This window comes from Rhinolophus hipposideros (assembly GCF_964194185.1).
Source record: "Rhinolophus hipposideros genome assembly, chromosome: 9".
Taxonomy (NCBI): domain Eukaryota; kingdom Metazoa; phylum Chordata; class Mammalia; order Chiroptera; family Rhinolophidae; genus Rhinolophus; species Rhinolophus hipposideros.
In genome coordinates this window covers 9278459-9296296 of record NC_138055.1, presented here as the reverse complement: position 1 = coordinate 9296296, position 17838 = coordinate 9278459, and the positions used below count along the sequence as shown (strand labels likewise).

The 17838-nt window shown below is 55.2% G+C and overlaps 1 protein-coding gene across 3 annotated transcripts; it reads right to left on the bottom strand.

Annotated features, from left to right (window-relative positions):
* Positions 1-2212: 2212 nt before the first annotated feature.
* On the bottom strand, positions 2213-15653 carry MFNG (MFNG O-fucosylpeptide 3-beta-N-acetylglucosaminyltransferase). 3 transcript variants are annotated; one of them, XR_013993969.1, is made up of 9 exons: positions 15157-15642; positions 10795-10843; positions 10330-10432; positions 9744-9897; positions 6783-6868; positions 6397-6562; positions 4537-4622; positions 2903-3163; positions 2213-2482 (listed from the first exon to the last, which is right to left on the bottom strand). XR_013993969.1 is itself a non-coding variant. In XM_081058871.1 (9 exons), exons 1-9 carry the CDS (start codon positions 15409-15411, stop codon positions 3090-3092), a joined length of 1020 nt encoding a protein of 339 aa, XP_080914997.1. In that variant the 5' UTR covers positions 15412-15628; the 3' UTR covers positions 2213-3089. The 3 variants fall into 3 exon arrangements, 2 of the variants coding, with proteins under 2 accessions (XP_080914997.1, XP_080914998.1); XM_081058871.1 differs by adding an exon at positions 6168-6214 and having other exon boundaries at positions 2213-3163; positions 15157-15628; XM_081058872.1 differs by having other exon boundaries at positions 2213-3163; positions 15157-15653.
* Between the last annotated feature and the right edge of the window lie 2185 nt (positions 15654-17838).

Below are 17838 nucleotides of genomic sequence, written 5' to 3'. Positions count from 1 at the left end.
AGGTGATTGGCACTGATGGGTGACCAGGGAGAGCCTCCCTAGGAGAGGACATTGGAGCTCCGACCCAGCTATGCAGAGATGGGGTTGCACTCCAGGGAGAGGGAAAAGCTGGTGCAGGTGGAGAACCTGGGCCCTCAGCAGGGGAAACAAGGGGGCCAGTGCGCCAGGGGCTGTGAGCAGCGGGGGAGGTCAGTGGGAGGCTGAGGCAATGCAGGCAGGACTCCGATGGCTCAGACTTGAACGGTGAAGCGGAGGTGATGGCTAGTCCAGCATCCCTTCTACCCCCTTTTCCGGCTGAGAACACTGAGCTCAGAGAGGGCAGGGAGGTGGTTTATTGAGCGGCTACCTGCACCAGGAGCTTTCTGTACAGTCTCTTGAGACCGCATGGCACATTACATAGAAGTCATTGCGCCTGTTTTAGGTGAGGTCAGTGAGTGGTGAAGCCACCTGCCCAAGGCTGTCGAGCCAGAGGTGGAAATGAGTGTGGAACCCAGGCCTCATGAGGCTCTCTGACCTTCCAAAGTCGCCCACACAGAGATGAGTACTGCAGGGCCAGGTTGCCTCAAATCTTGGCTCTGGCTCCAATAAGCCCTATGGCCTGGATGAAGGGCCTTCTCCCTCTCTGTGCCTCAGTTTCCTAATCTATAAAATGGGGTTACTATTTGCCCAAGGGGAAGAGCAAGGCCAAGACGGGGTGGTCCAACCTTGCCCCCCTACTCTCAGCCCTGCCTGTGGGGTCCACATGAATCACCTTAGCACAGAGTGCAGGCAGCTCCGTACTCTCCCATACAAACACACAAAGGGTTAAACCCAGACTCCTTCCTCCATCCCAATTCTGATCCTTGCTGACTCTGCTCCCCCTCCTTCCCACAGCTATTTTGGGACAATGGAGGCAGCAGATGTCCTATTCCCTCCACCCGACCCTCAGAATCTGGGAACAACCCGCAAATCTGCTGTTGCTTATAAAAGCAGGCCAGCAGTCATCCTTCCATGTGCAGGGTGGAGAGGACCGCAACTCGGAAGCACACCATTCCATGCCCACGGGGCTACAGGTCTAGGGGCCACCCCTACTCGGCTCACATCCCACAAACCCAGCCTTAGCTCAGCCCAGAAAGAAAGGAAGCTTCGGAAGAGCCCAAACACTGGCTAGGCACCTGACCACATGTGACCACAAGCACATGGCCGGGCCCTCACTGGGCCTCAGGCTTCCCCCTAAAAAACAAGGGCTGAGGCTCTGGTGCTCAGAGGTTCCAGATGTCCCAGATAGAACTGCAGGGACAAGGTCCCGCAAGGACTGGCGGGTGTGCTCCAAAGGAGCCCCCAGCCCTGGGTGCCTGCATCAGTGCTGCCCATCCCTTAGGATTCTCCCTCCCTCCTCCCCAGCCTGGAGCTGCCCCACTGTGACCCCAACTTCCCACATCACTGGTATAATGCTGGTGGTGAGACGAGACCTCCCAGCCCTAACCCTCCCCCACCATGCACCACCAGGCCTGAGATTTCCCCATAACCACTTCATTCATTCATCCAACCCTTTGAGATGTGAGATTCTAAGCGTACTGGGCATTTATGCAGATCCTACCTTGGTTCTCAAATCTCCCCTTTATCCAACACCAGAGGTTGAATCCCTCAGCTCCAAGTCTCCATTCTGCCTTCCCTGATTGTCTAGCCACCCCGAACCCAGGCCCTGAGGGCAGAGAAAAGGAAGAATAGCTCCCACATACCTGTACCTCATGGCACACACATATTAACACACTATACATTATACACACGCATGTGACAGGGGCACAAATGCATCCATAGACCACATGAGTCTCCCGCACAGATATGTGTAGAAGGGTACACGACATACACACACCCATGCACACCCTTATACACCCTGGCACACCATGACTCACACACACTAATTAATAGCAGTCACCGTTCACTGAGCCAGGCTTCTTTCTGTATGCCAGGCTCCGTGCTGTGCCCTTTACAAACACTGTATCATTTTACCCAGATATCAACCCATAAAGAAGGTATTCCTTTTCTCATCAATCAAATGGCAAACAGGCCAGAGAGATCAAGTGGATCTCTCAAGGGTAAACAGCCAGCGAGGGCAGAGCAAGAACGTACAGCTCAGTACCCAAATCAACACCACCGTCACCACCATGACAGATCAAACACCCTGCCCCAGTCAGGAACACTGGGTGGGTAACAAAACACTGGACCAGGAGAGGCTTAAACAAACAAGGGTTTAATTTTCTTACAGAACCAGATGCTGGAAAGGACAGGTGTAGATGATTGTCTTGACCTTTCCTTCATGGCAGCAAGGTGGCTGCCCCAGATCCAGACATCACACCCGCTTTCACAGCAAGGAGACAGTATGGAGCTGCAAACTTTCTCCAGAATCCTCTCTATTGGCTTTGCTTAGTTTACACTAACAGACTGAGCTCTGGCTCCCGCCAGAGCTGGGACACATAGTAGATCCTAACAGCAAGGGAGGCTGGGAAAGTGAACAAAATGATCATCAAGGTTGGCTGGGGCCCATTGTTAGCCATCATCTGGTCTAGGCAGGCTGATACCCCAAACAAAATCGGGTTCTGTTAGCAAGGAGTGGGGAGCAAGGAGCTGGCAACTGGTCAGCAACAACAATATCTGCATTCTGAGACTTTTCCACCTGGGTCCCTCAGTGGTTGGGGACCCAGCCAAGGGATCCAGGAGTAGGTGGCCCCGTGCTTGACCCCAGGGGGGTGACTGAGAGACCAGAGGTGGGGGTGGGGGCAGACCCCACCCAGGGGCCTATGCAATTCTCTTCCGGCTTAGAACCCCTGAGCTTCAGCCCAGCTTAATGGCCCCCACCCTTTTTCATTTAGCCACTCAGGGCCCATGGGAACCCAGCCCCTGGGACCTCTCTGGCCCTCACCTGTCCCTGGGCTGTCCAGCCCACCTCTCAGGGGCCTGGGATGCCTTCACCACCAGCCACCATCCAGTCTTGGGCTTGCCCACCACTCAGAGGTCTTGCCAGGGACTGCCCACCCCAGGGCACTTGCCACAGGCCCTCAGGGCTGTGTTGGGAGGCGAGAAACAACCAGAGGCCGTTGCCCAGCAGTTCAGAGTTCATCGGGCCACCAGCTGTGGGCACCAGGGAGTGTCTGGGTAGAGGAGACAATGTAGGGAGCGAAACCTATGGAGAGACCAGAAATGGACAAGACGGTCAGCCCTACTCCTACCCTCACCCCCACGGGCTCAGGGGAGCGCACAGCACAAAGATGGTTTGGAGCAGGGTCTGTCCACCTCAGTACGTTGACATTTGGGGCCAGATAATTCTCTGTCGTGGGGGCTGTCCTGTCCATTGTAGGATGTTTAGTAGCAACCCTGAACTCTACCTGTTAGGTGCCAGGAGCCTCTCCCCAAGTCGTAACAATCAAAAATGTCTCCAGGCATTTCCAAATGTCCCCAGGGGACAAAACGGCCCCTGATTGGGAACCACTGGTTTAGAGAGACTTCAAAGGCCAGAGAAACCATGAAGAGACCTCAGCTGAGACCAGACCACCTAACCACACCTATCTCAGTCCCCAGTTGGCAGAAACCTATGGATTCCAGGATCTTCAGGCTTAGAGAGAATTGAACGTGAATCCTTAAACCTCTTGGCAGTACGGCAGTCGGCACACCGCCACTGATGGGGAGCTCATCCCATCAGGAGGCAGCTTCCTGGTCCCAGGGCCCTCGGGATGGTTGTGAGCCTTCTGTCCCCAGACAGACAGCTCTGCACAACTTCAGAGCCACGAGTCCTGGTTCCCCCAAGGGTTACATACATCGGATAAATCCAAAGTCCAGACACAAAGCCTTTGGGAGGGAAGGGTCCCCTGCCACCTCCCCAACTGAATTTGACGCCACCCTCCTCCTTTCGCATTCCAGTCACACTGGCTTCCTTTACTTCCTTGGGCTGATCTTGTTCCCTCCTGCCACAGGATGTCACAGGCTGTGCTCTAAGCTGCTCTACAGCAATGTGGGGCTGAGCTGAACAGCCCTCATCTCCCTGAGGCTAGTTTTGGAGGCAGAACCAAAAGCTGCCCAGGTGGCATCTTGCCCCCATTCCAACCTTCTACCCACCGGGGAAAAAAAGAAAAAAGAAGAAAAACTCTGAAGAGTATCAAAGAAACAAAGAGCCTACAAAAGATCAAATTAAAATTCCCCATCAGTGCTTGAAGGTCCACCATTAGAGTATCTCCTCGGTCAGGGAAGACATTTCAGTCTTCCAGGGGCTTCTGAAGAATCCCAGATGATCAGGGCTGGGAGAGCCCTTCAGATCCACAACACCCAGCCTCCTTGTGTTACAAAATGGGGCGAATGAGGCCCAGAGAGAGCAAGACACTTGCCCGAGATCACGCAGCAAGCCAGTGATGGAGCAAGGACTGAAAACAATGTTCTCTGCTCCCAGCTCTGTGCTACCAGCCTCAGGGCCTCTTTCTCTTCCTCTCTCCTTGTCCCCGATCTTTGCATGCCTGGGCTCAGCCCCCACTCTTCCCGTTCTACAGTTTCAGCCCCCAGACCCACCTGGAGGGGTCCTCCTCAGGAGAGAAGGGGCCCTGTAGTTTAATGACGTTGAGCTTCCCCTCAAAGACGCCATAGCTGAGGGTGACCTGGGCAGGGAGAAGCAGAAAAGAGGCGGGAGGTTGGGGATGTTCCACTGGGGATCCCACAAAGGGGCAGAACTTGGGGAGAAGCAGGGAAGCACATGGGCATTTGGAGGGCACAGAAAGCATGCCTCTGAGCCTGAAATGCCATTGACAGTGGGTGCTTTGCTGAGGTGCCCACTTCACTCCCCAAGTTCTTCAAGCTTGTAGAGCACTTTCGGGCCCCGATCCCATTTGTACCCCCAACCGTCCAGCTTACTAGGAGGCTGAAACAATTCCCTCATCTACAGATTTGGAAACCGAGACTCATGAGGGGAAGGCACCTTTCCAGAAAGTTCTGTGCCTGGATGGAACTCACTGTGGGGTCCTGGTAAATCCCTCTCCACCCAGGGCCTCAGGTTGCTTCGAAAGCAATGAGGATATGGGATAATGACCCCAGTAGAAAGGCTGTCAAGCACAGTGGTTATAGACTGTGGGCTTAGGGGCCACCCAACCAGGGCTCAAATCCCCCTCTGCAATGTACAATGGTTACTTCCACTCTCTGTGTGCCATGGTTAGTTCCATTGTTTGGGCCTCAGCTTATCTATCTGTAGAATGGGAATAATGTTAGCACTGATCTGATGTGAATGTTGTGAGGAACCAGAGAGTTAAAGAAGATAAAGCCCCCCGTGTGGTGCCTGGCACAGTGGGTGCTCTGGAAACCCCATTAGGGCGCCTTGGTTTTGGTTGCCCAAAATCTGATCCCCTTTCCTGGCTTCAGGCTCTGCGGTCCTAATGAGACCAACCCTGCCCCCCAGTTCCAGGTCTAGCCTCAACACTAACTCTAGGTGCTGGTAGGAGACAGGTCATGTGACACAAGCGGGGCCATCTGACCAATGAGGGCGAGCCTTGGGATCTGGCGGAAGGAGGCACCCTCCTCCCATGGGTGAGAGACACTTGGGGCTGCCATTGTGCCAGCACAAGGGGCAAACCTGCCTGAGAATGAGGCAACCATGGGGGAGGGCAGATGAAAGAGGGAAAAGAGTGAGCGTCCACACCCAGCCAGATCTAGCAAGTCAAGCCAAACCCTCAGCTTCTCAGGTCCATGGGCCTATAAATGTCCTGTTTTATTTAACCAGTCTGTTGCTTTTCTATCACTTGCAGCCAAAAGGGTTCTGACTCGCACTGTTGGGCCCCAGATGCCAGGGGCCTTCCCTGCCAGGACCACCTACAGGGTTGGAGACCCAGGAGTTGGAGAGTGGCATCTCCAAGGCAGTGCCAGTTGGTCCTCAGCAGTCATTACCCGCCAGGTAGTGGGATGGGATCCCACCCTTCCCAGAGCCTGACATGATGCTTGAGTGTCCTCACTGGAGACCTGGTCCTTCCCAGGAACAGCTGGGTTAGGAGGCAAAGCAGAGCAGTGGACAGGTGAGCTTTGATGAATGAAGGGGCTACTGACGGGCGAAGTTGGAAAGAGCAGACCTGACCCCTTCGGAGGGATGTGGGGAGGATGGAAGATTAAAGAAAAGAGAGGGACCGGAGGTAGCAGGTGGGGAGCTGGGTTGTCGGAACCTGAAGACAAGTTTCATCTCATCTGTGCAGGTCCTTCCAGCTGGCATCTGGGGACCAGATCAAAGATTTTTAGCATCACAAATGCTAACCCTTCAGGGTTGAAGGTGGAGAGTCACTGTATGCCCTTCAGGGGGTCCTTCGCCACCCTGGGCCTCCGTTTCCCCATCAGTAGGAGCTAGCCCAAACCCAAACACCTCCCCCACTGCCTCCTGCCCGGAGGCCAGCTTACCTGCGTCAGGAGCTGAGCAGCCCCCAGCAGCTGCAGGGTCTCCAGGTGGGAGTGGAAGAGGGGACTGGACTGCAGGTGGCCGCCCAGCTTACACTCAATGATGTAACCCACGGTACAGTCATCGGGCAGCCGGATGAGGGCAGATGTATCCACGAAGCGGGAGCCACTGAGGGACAGAGCGCTGCTACAGCCACTGGCCTGGGCCCTCCACTGGGACCCACCGGCAGGGCGGAGTCTGGCTCTAGCATCCGCCTTCTGCACACGACGTGACCTCCTGCACTCTCTCCCTCAAGCCTTTCCTGCTGCAAAGTCCTCACACACACCCCAGGTACTACCCCCATCAACACCCCTCGCTCGCCCCCACCTACCTGGAGCTCTCTGCTTACCTGGCCCACGGGGTCATCTTCAAAGCCAGTTTGCGGTTGATGCAAAAGCCGGCACCCCCAGTGGCGAACCAGAATTGTACCAGCCTCTGGAAGGAGAGGAGGGCAGAGCCAAAGTGAGGACAGAGTGAGCCTGGGGATGGGCGTGGGTGGGGGCAACAGTCAGGCCACCCCTCACCCCTAGCCAGCATGGCTCAGTAGCTTTTTATTTCATCTCGCGCTAGAGTCTTGCTACAGCCTGACATGACTATGCCCATATTATACGTAAGGAAACCGAGGCCCAAAGTCACACAGCTGATTGAGAGTGATGGTGACACCAACTAGACCCCAATCTGGCTCGATTATGGGTACAGAGCACATGTGTCCTATTTGTCCCCCCAGCATACCTTACCCTTTTCCCCAGAGAAATAGTTCTACCTTACCCCACGTGGTTTAAGAGGGGCTAACAAACACAGCACCAGCTCGCCTAGGCCACAGGTCCCCTAGGAAGGATCACAGGACCACACTCCTTGTGATTGGCTCAGTGACTTAGGCTTAGCCAATCAGAGTGCTCTCCTTAGCTCTCTATGCTAACTGTGAGGAAGAGATGCCTTTACAGGGTCACCAGGCTCAGAAGCTCTAATCCTAATGCTACCTACACCGGGGCCACGTACACCGGCCTCGCCATTCCCAACTCCTGGGACTGAGAAAGCTTTTCCACAAAAGGAAAAAATAAGGCCTCTCACAGAGTAAAGAGAGAAGAACAAACAGGCCTGTGAGCCCCAGAGGTCAGCAAACCCCTTGACATCTCAATCTCAGGAGCCAATAACATCCCTTTGGGGCTTAAACCACTTTCTACCTCTGCCCGTCACGAAGACCTCTTCTCCCTCCTCTGTGAGGACCTGCAAATTCACCTATGAATTTCTCTAAGGCGTGTGAGCAACACTACGCTTTCGGCTGTACCATCTCTTGGTCAAACAAGTTCCCTAAGGTTACCTTCTCCCAAGTACACAGTTGGTGCTTCATTGATGAATGCTGTTGGGTTGAGTTACCTCCCATGATGCAGCAGTGAAAAGAACCCTGGCCAGGAAGTCGGGAAGCCTGCCTCCTCCCCAGCACAGTTGAAAGTATAACTTTGAGAAAGTCACTGCCCCTCTCTGGGCCTCTGATTAGAGTGCAACCTCGGCTCTGAGTCTTCAATCTCATGGTTGTCCTGGCCTGGAGGCAGCCTCTTCCTAAAACCTGTATGAGCTTATTCCTGGAAACGCTGCCCTCTTAGAGAGATGTCAGGGCTCAACAAGGCAGAATGAATGGCTTCTTGAGGACCTGACCCACAGGAGGAGCCCAGTAAATGCTTGTTTAATGAATTAACGAGTGCATGGCTTCCACTGGCGCATAATGACAGTAACAACCGCAGTAACACTACAGCTGCCTAACCCTGAGAACTGACTGCCCAGCCCTTTGAGAAGGGCTGTGCTGCAGATGAGGGAACCGGGTGCACAGAAGTGAAGTCACTTGCCTGAGGTCCCAGAGCTGTGATGGACCTTGAGCTAGAGCTCTTGCTGTCCCACCCTGGGGCACCTCAGGGTCTGAACAGGCCAGGGCACTTTGGGGCAGAGCCCTGGCATCCCATTGGGGGGGTGTGTGCCAAGAAGGGCATTTGTGCACGTTGCAGGGCACAGAGCCTGGGTGTGCCCAACTGCGTGTGGAACCTGCACAGGAAAAACATGGCCTGGAGACGAAGGCTGAGCTGAGTCAGGTGCTGGTCACTTACTAGTGTCCATTTCATGCCAGGTCCCATTCTAAACATTGGGATAGATGACACCTGATTGCTTCTTGTTTTGCTCACAACCACCCCATGAGTCAGGGACTATCAGCACTGATTTCACAGATGAGGAAACTGAGGCACAGAGAGGGAAGACGACTTCCATCAAGGTCACGAAGCCAGGAGATGGCAAGGCTGGCATGTGAACACAGGGAGTCTGGCTCCAGAGCAGAGCTGTCAACCTCTAAGGTCAGGGGTGAGGTGGTGTAGGAGCCCGGGGAACCCCTCAGCTCACCTGGAATCTATTCACGTACACACACCCTGGAGCCCAGGAGGATTTAATTAGTACTCAGAGGCTGATTAGCTGCTGATAATTAAGGTTTTGTATTTCCAGTTCTTGGTTTCCCTCATGAAGCAGATGGTGACCTAGGGAGGGAGACAGGCCCACAGCAGGCCCAGCTCCTGCTGCAGGCACTGTCTCTAGAGAAGGGACCCCCCCCCACTTGCCTTTTTCCTGGAACCAAGGAAGCCCTAGAGGCCTGGCATCTCCAGTACCAAAAGCCTGGTGGCATCGTGGGGACAGGGGAAACCATGCAACCTACTTATACTAAAAAAGTCTTCTTTGTCTCTCTGAAAGTCAAATTTAACGGGTACCCTAGTTTACGTTTGTTTTCTAAATCTTTCAACAGCGTCTATCATCAGCGTCTGACGCAGCTTTCGTCAGCGTCTACCAGGTATGGAGCTGAATGAAGCTGGTGTTGGGACCCTGTCACGCCAGGTGTCAACTCTTTTGTTGGTGGTTAATGAAGTCTGGACGGAGAGGTGGTGCCTAGGGAAAGGGAGTGTTCGGGGCCTGGACGCAGTGGCAATTTACCACCTGGCCCAGCAGCAGTCAGCATTTGAACAACCTGTGCAACCCCATGACACCAGGTGGCGAGGGGCTCTGCTGACCACTCCTCAATGACCAAGGCCCTACCACGTGACAGTCTCTCTGCCTAACGAGCTTTATCTCTGTCTCCCCATTTCACAGAGGAGGAGACCGATGATCAGAGGCAAAGCCACCCGCCCAAATACACAGCCATGAGGCCCTATGTGGAACCCAGACAAGCCCCCCACACCCTCCACAGCCCCACCCCACACATGGCCCCGCCCCAAAGCTGGCCTGGCCCAGGCGGGCGCTGGCCATTGGCCAATGCACCAGGGAATCAGGGAGTCCGGACCGTGCGGTTGTGGGGCCGCGGCTCCGAAGCGTGGATGGGCCGGTTCAGGCTGGGCCGGCCTATGTAGACATCGAGGGTGTGGGGGAGGCCTTTCAGCAACTTCAGCAGCGCCCTTGGGTTCAGATAGTTGTCATCGTCCACGTGGCACAACCACCTGTGGGCATGGAAGGCGCCAAGAAGCTTGGAGGGGCTTCCCAAGGGCCGCCAGCCCACCAGACTCCCCCTGTATCCCCTTCATCAGTCAATGAACAGTTACCAGGTGGGGGTGGCTCCATGTAAGGGCCCGTCCTGTACCAGACTGCATCTTGTGTAAGCTCTTGGGGAAGGTCTGCCCATTGAACACATGAGGACTAAGACTCAGAGAGGTTAAGACACTTGTCCAAGGTCACACAGCCAGTGAATGGCAGGATTTGAAACCAGACGGTCTGCCCAAAGACAGACCACAGGAGGCCCTACATGATGGAATTCACAGAAACCAGACGACTTCACTTTTTCAACAAACTTCACTTTTTCGATACAATACCCCATTCAGGAACTGAGCTGAGGCAAAGGTCACACCTGCCTCCAGAGACCCAGGTGCACTCACCTCAGCCCACTGGCCAAAAAGGCATCAAACTCAGCAGCCATCTTGCAGGACAGGGCAGGGTGGCTATGCTCCGCAGAGCAGTTGGTGACCACGAGGTGGGGCCCTGGAGAAGCGAGAACTAGTCAGGGCCTGCTGCCCAGCTCCTCCCCCAGCTCTGCACACTCTGACAATGCAGAGCAACGCCTCAGAGGGCCTGGAGTGGCCCGCACACTCCCATTTCACATCTGGGGAAACTGAGGTCAGGGAGGGCTGACCTGCCCAGAACCCAGAGCTGACGGACAGTAAGCTGGGCTGGGACCCAGGTATCCAGGGTCTTGAACAGCACAGTCCCTCTCCATTTACAGGGAAAAGCCTGCTCCCCTCCTGGGCAAAGGGGAAGCCCCACGTGCCAAGGTTGGGCAGTCCTGTTTCCTGGGGACTCCTAGGCCAGGGAACAGCCACCCCACCCAGGCCAGGCAGAGTTACCCAGTCTCTCTTGGAGGCCTTCATCCGGGCTGTCAGTAAAGATGAATGTCTGGGAAGGAGAAAGAAGAGTGAGGACTGGGCTCGGTCAAGGGCAGACTGGGGGTCACCCCACAGCCCAGCCCCCAATGAACCCCCGTCCAGGTGGCTACACACACAGCAGACCTCTGTCCCCCTTCCGTGACAGACACAAACCCCTCTCACCGTCGCACGCTGCTTTAGGACAGCATGAGTTTCTCAGTGACCCAAACATACAACACATACCCACACAACCCAGCTTCAGTAGACACAGCTTCCCAGAACACACCAGCCCATCAGTCTCTCTCACACTCAGCCTCCTTACAGACCAGCGCCCCCAGGGACTCTACCGTCATACACTCTCGGCAGAATCACACCCGCACACAATCCCACTTGGCTCCCCCACAATCACATAGACACAACCCTCAACACTTCGTCAGAAAACAGACTCTATGTGGACAGACCCACATGCTGGGACACTGCACCACTTAGAGAGGCAGTCACAACTTTCACAGCCACACAAACTCCCTGACGCAACTCAGAAATCTTACGTCGTGAGCCAATCCGGCTCTTCCAGAAGGGACAGGCAGCCCTCCTCGGGGAGCTTTCACACTCCTGATCCCTGACAACTTCACTAAACATTGAGACAGGTGTTGTAATCTGTCCCCCTCACAGATGGCAAAACTGAGTGGACGAAGTTGGTGCAGTTGGCAAGTTGGATTCGAACCCATAGGCCTTGGACCTCTCCCCTGCTCTTAAACACCACCGCAGCCAAAACTCACCCCTGGGGGCCTAGCAGGCGCCTCGGACTCAGCAAGCACCTCAAGACTGAGCACTGAGCTCCCCCAGACCTGTACTCCTTTCGATCTTCCCATCTTGCTGGGACCGAATACATCAGGGTCACCATGCCACCTTTCTTTCTCTCACAACCCCTATCCAGTCTGTCAGCAAATTCCGTCCACCCAACCTTTAAATTACCCAGGTGCAGCGTCTCCCCACCAGCCTCCATCCGATGGTCCAGCCCACCCTCATCATCACCTCCAGCCTGCTTTGCTGCAGTCACCTTTTCCCTGGGCTCCCTGCTCTGTCCTGCCCCCAACCCTAAGTCTGTTTTCAACACAGCCCCCAAAGGAGTCAGTAAAACAAATCAGGCCTTTCTCCCCCTGCTCCCTGGTAAACTTTTGCCACCAAACAGCCATCAGATAGTGGAACTCTCTGTTTGGAGCATGAGCCAAATGGGCCAGGGAGTGTTTGTTGATGGGTGAGAAAGCCCCAATGAATCAGTGGGGGAGGGGGAAAGGAGGGGTCCCACAGCAGGACCTGGGGGCTGACTGGGCAGAGCACATGGGAATGTGAAGCTGGCACTGAGTGGTGGGCAGTTTCCTCTGAGGGAAGGTTGCATTTGATTTGTTTAAAGAGGGGACCCTGACAATGGCTAAAACCTTGCAGGAAAACAAAGGGATAGGCAGCCTGCTGGGGTGAGGGGAGGGGGTAGCCGGGGGCCATCTGCTACAGAAGAGGGGAGATGTGGGGCTGTCAGTGCTCCACCCACCCCCACCCCCACCCTCGAGGGCACTGTGGGGAAGAGAAAGGCTCCTCTTGGAACACAAAAAACGTGCCTTCCCCAGCCCACCCCCTGTGCCTGGGACAAAGGGCGGCACACGAGCCCCAGCCCTCTGCCACAAAGGCCCACCTGCCACCAGGCCTCCCTTAACCAGCTGGGGTGTACACCCAGCCCTGGAGTTAACCAGCTCAGGCCTGCTCCTGTTGGCAGAGCTCAGAGAGACTCCAAGACTCTCCTATCCTGTGCAGATGGGGAAACTGAGGGCTAAAAGGGGGAGGGGTTTGGCCAAGGACAGAGATAGGAGCCAAAGGGCGGCCCGTATGCAGAGAGTGGGTCTCCCTGTCTCCCTTCCCCTTCCTGTTTGAGCATCGCTCCTTTTTTCAACTCTGCCTTAAAGGACACAACTCGAGACTGCCCCCTGCACTGAGGGCACCAGGGTGAGGGCAGGTGTCCAGCTGAGTGAATTCATCTCCTAGCTCTGTTTAACTGTGCTCAATTTTCTCTCCTATAAGATGGGAATATCAATAGTGTCAGCCGGGGAAATTTTTCCCTTACCCCTTTAGTTCTTCTGGCTGGTCGAATAATTCAAATGACGCACAGCAGATTAACGGGAGAAAATCAAATTGTAATACTGCGCATAGGGAATTCACATAAGCATGAAAATTCTAAAAGACAGTGAGGCTTCTGGACAAGGAGGGGAGGCAGTCAATTCACAGGTTGATGAGCAAAAGCCAACATTTGGTAAACAAATTCTTGCAGGGCCACCCAGAAATAATGGGACGCAAAGGGGAATGGAGCCAACAGATTTTTGCTTGAAGCCTCCCTGTCTGCCACACTTAATTCAAACATGCTAAGGTTCCCTTCCTGAAGCAGGTTTTTCTATCTGAATCTCTTTAGGCAGGGAAAGCAGAAGTACCAAAAAAAAAAACAACAAAAAAAAAACCTCTTCCTGAGTTTGTTGGGCTTTGTTTTCAGCTTGAAATGCCTGGGTGGCACATTCTTGGGAAACTCTGTGGCACCCCCACAATAGCTACCACTCAGAGTTAATGTGAGGGTTAAACAGTGATGTATGTATCTGACACACGGCCCCTTAGATGCTGAGCAGCTGGCAGTACTCTCTCTCTGGCTGCCTGGCTGGCATCTGGGATTGAGTTCAGGACACAGAGGGGTTGGCCATTTGCCTCTCCTCTGCTGGCCTGGTCCTGCCAGGCCCAGCTACTCAGGTTGGAGGCCCAAGGACCCTTTCCTGTAGCCCAGTGACCAAGCAGCTCTGCTATCCCAGGTCTCAGTAGAGAAGGCAAGGCTCCAGACAGGAGGTAGGGGCTGCGTCCCACTGGGCTCTTCCCCCTCAGGACTTCGGGGGAATGCTGGCAAGCACCTCATCCTCTCTGGCCTCAGTTTCCTCATCCGGGGCAAGAGCACCAGCGTAGTCATCAAGACAAGACAGGAAAGGGCTTTGGAACTCATGAGGCCACACTTCCGGGTACACACAGACACAACACCATAAACAGGAAGGTCTGCAGGGAGGGCCAGGCTCAGCGGCTTCCCTGAGTAGAACCAGAAGCTCCCCAAGACAAGAAGCTGTGGGGAAGCCCCAAGGAAGAGCCTGGAGTGCTGGAGGCCCCGCGAGGAAAGGGTTAAGCCAGGGTGCTAGGACATCGGAGCATTGGGATGGGGGAGGTGCCCTCTCCCCAGGGCGTCCTGGCCTCTTCCAGGCATCCCCTCCCCACTTTCCTAAGTCTCTCAGGAGTCCCCAACCCCTCCTGAATGCTCGGTCACTTCCTCCCAGTGAGCCAGCCGCCAAAGTGGGACAGCACGTGCGCACATGCGCATGCATGTGTGTATGTGTCTGTCTGTCTGTCTGCCCCTCTACCTCTCCCAGATATGGTTCCCAACGCCCCAAATCACTGATTTTGCTCGAGGAGGTCACTGGCTGTGGAGAGGGGAAGAGCCACAAGGCACTCAGCTTCTCAGAGCTGCCTCTAAGGAAAGACATAAGCTATGAGCCCCTGTCACCGACATGCCTCTTGTCATAGCATGTCTAACACGCACTCTGGCTCCTTGCATGTGAGCACACTAACACACACACACACACACACACACACACAATTCCAATTCCTGGGAGGGGGCCCTTACCCCAACCTCCTGCCCACCGCTCCCTCAGCCATCCGCCCTCCCTCTCCCTCGAAGGCCGCCCCACAGGAAATGAGCACAGGAGATGAGGTGCCGCTCCCCTTGGCACACCCTGGGCACCAGAGGCATGGGGGGAGGGGCTGTCAGGAATTCTGAAAGGATGCCCCCCACTCCGTCCCTTTCCCTAACAGGCCCCACCTAGATGGTCCCCTCCTCAGCAGCTCGGCCTCTGTTCTACCAGCCAGGGCAGCAGAACATCGCCCAGGGCCTGGACTGGTGGCAGCCTGGCCTGGGCACATGCCAGCCAGGACCTCTGAAGCCTCTGCCCCCGACGCAGGGCTGAGTCCGGGTGGGCAGGAGGGAAGCCTGCACCGCAATGGCCAGAGAATAAAGGGACCTTCAGAAGGGACCCAGAGGCCTGGGGCAGGAGCCCACCCTGGCCCCTGAAAAAGACAGAACAGTGCACATGAGGAGCAGTGAGCTCCAGAGCCAGCAAGGGGTACCGCCAGGGCCAGAGGAGCCTCCCAATCCTGGGAGGTAGGCAGGCAGCTTCTCCCTCGAGGCTGCCAGGCACAGCAGCCTAGTAGAAAGGCCTCCGTTAATCCCACAGGCCAGGGGCCACTCCGGGGGCCCAGGTGCCAGTTTGTCACCTGTTCCCTGGTCCTGGAGACCCACGTGTCAAGCAGCAGCTCCAAGCGGGAGTGGTGGAAGGTCCGAGTCGTCTTGACTGCGATGAACACATCCTTCAGCTGCAGCTCAGGAGGCCAAGGGGACGCTGGGCTCAGCCCAGGGCTGTCCTGCACGCGCTTCGGGGACAGCCTCAAGTGGTACCGAAGAGAGAGGAGCCCCATGCATAGAAGCGTGAGGAGGACCCCGGCCAGGCCCCGAAGGAGCCGGCACTGCATTGGCCCTGGGACCCCAGATAGCTCAGCCCCCAAATCCCAACTGGACGGGGAGGGGAGACTGGTCAGGCGGGGGCCCCAGCAAAGGCTGAGGCCTGGCAGGCATCCAGGGCAGGCAAGGAGGGGAGAGGGGAGAGTTGGTGCTCTGGCCCCAGAGTCAGAGCCATGGCAGCCCCTCCGCCACCAGCCCTCCACCTGCTCTGGCTGCCCTCCCGCCGCTGGCTCTGGGCGCCTGGCCCCGCCCTTGCCTCCATCGCAGCCCGAGGGGCGGGGCCAGCCCAAAGGAGCCCCAGAGGTGGCTGAAAGAGGCAGCTGAAGAGACAGCCCTGTCCCTGCCAGCAGCTGCAGTGGGGGTGGGGGCAACAACAAACCGTCCATGCCCGGATGGAAGGAAGGGGCCCTCCAGCCTTCCCACTCCCCAGAGACTGTCAGCTTAGCTCATTCAATACCCATTATTTTATGGATGTCCTGGTTTCTAGCCTCCCAACTTCCTTTTGCTCACACTATTCCTCCTCCTGGATGCTCTCCCCCATCCCCTGCCCTCCTCATCTATATTCCCTCTACCAGGCTTAATCCTATTTGGACTTTATGGCTCAGCTCAAGGGTTCCCTCCTCCAGGAAGCCTTCTCTGATGCCCCCCACCCCCCAACTTCTGGAACTCTCACAGTAGTTTGCTCACTTCCTTTGGTCTTCACAATAGCACTGGGATTGTTACTCCAAGTTTATAGCTGAGCACATAAAGCACAGAATGATCTAAAATGATCCAGCAGTTCAGCCACAGAGCCATGTGGAACCCAGGTCTCTGGTCCACAGGAGGCCCCCTAAGGGTCCTGCCCTGCTGTTGTCCACAGTAGCCCACCTCACGCAGCAGTCTTTATTGCTGCCTCTCTCCCAGCCAGGACAGTGGACAGAGGGCCTTCTCCAGCCACCACCTCCGTCTAGTTTTGCACAAGGTCACTTACATGTCATCCTTCCTCTGCTAGAACCCTGCACTGGCTGCCATCTCCCTTTTTAAACAATTGCCAAAGATCATAGACCAGCCTACAGGCCCTGTGTGAGCTGGCCCCTCGTTACCTCCAATCCCACCTCCTACTACTTTTCCCTAGCTCCCTCCACTCCAGACCCACTGGGCTTCTGGCCATTCCAGGCACTCACCCCCCTCAGGACCTTTGCACATGCTGTTCCTGCCTGGACCTCTTCCTAGAGACACACATCTCACTCCCTTAGGTCTTTACACAAATGTCATCTTTTCCAGGAGGCCTTCCCCGACCACTTTAATTGCAATCCCTTCTCCACATCCCCTACTTCCCAGCCCCGTCTTCTTGTCTTTCCCAGGCCTCCTTTTCTGCTGCGTTCTCTCCATAGCACGTTTCACCTTCCAGCGTCCTGCATATTTTACTTATTGTCTGTCTTCCTCATGAAAATATCAGGACAGGGATTTTTTTCTTTTTTATTCATTGAATTCCCCTGTGCCTCGAACAGTGCCTGGTAAATAGTAGGAGCTCAGCAAATATTTGTTAAACACAAGAAAGTACCAGATGAGTTGAACTGGGCCTGCTGTGGCCCAACCCTGCATTAGGTGGACAGACTGTGGAGGGAGAAGAAAAACTAACCCTTTTGAATCACCCTCCTATGGGCCAGCCCCCTGCCACGCCCCTTCACAGCCCATCTTCTCAGAACCACATCACCAAGAGATGAGCCCAGGCTTCATGCCACACAGACCAGGGTTGAAATTCTAATTGGGCCACTCCCTAGCTGCGTGACTCTGGGCAAGTTACTTTACCTTTCTGAACTTTACCTTCATCACTTATAATAAAGTGTGGATGAAAAAAGGCTTGGTGAGAATTAAAGGATTAGTGGGCTCCTCCACCCCATGGAAAGGTCACCTAACATAGGACCAGACAAAGGCAGCTGAGCCACTAGGTTCCCACATCTTCACCCAGACTCTGGTTCTTAGACCAAGGATTGGGCCAGGCACACAGCAAGGAGGGGAAGAGGTTCATTTACCCAAATGAGCATGATCCGGACTCCTCACCCAAGGAGCCTTCAGCCATCCACAGAAACCCAACCTGCCACAACACGGGGCATGGCATGGTCAAGAAGTGCCAAGACCTGAGAGAATCAAGCAGGCTTCGTGGAGATGGTTTCTGAGCCAGACCTCAAAGGACACTAAAATTTAGGCAGCCCCTACCCCTGACTTCCCAGCCTCAGTGGCCAAACTCAAACCATTTTCTGCCTCTGAGCTGTTGCTCTTGAGGTTTCCTCCACCTACTAACGCACTTCCTCAAAACCTCCCAGGGGCTTGCCCAAGTTAGTTACTGTTACCGAAGACAGTCACAGGAGTATCTAGGACAGCACATAAACATGTAGGTCCAAGAAATGCTTCTTGAAGAAAGGAATCCCAAATCCCAAACTCAGGTGGTACCTCCT

What these genes read in the sequence shown, in the direction of transcription:
- MFNG (XM_081058871.1), bottom strand. Translation starts at nt 15,411, where the DNA reads ATGCAGTGCCGGCTCCTTCGGGGCCTGGCCGGGGTCCTCCTCACGCTT. An exon ending in AGGCCTCCAAGAGAGACTGG is followed by an intron (nt 10,433 to 10,794) that starts GTAACTCTGCCT and finishes TCGCTTCTCCAG; the next exon opens with GGCCCCACCTCGTGGTCACC. An exon ending in TTTTTGGCCAGTGGGCTGAG is followed by an intron (nt 9,898 to 10,329) that starts GTGAGTGCACCT and finishes CCATGCCCACAG; the next exon opens with GTGGTTGTGCCACGTGGACG.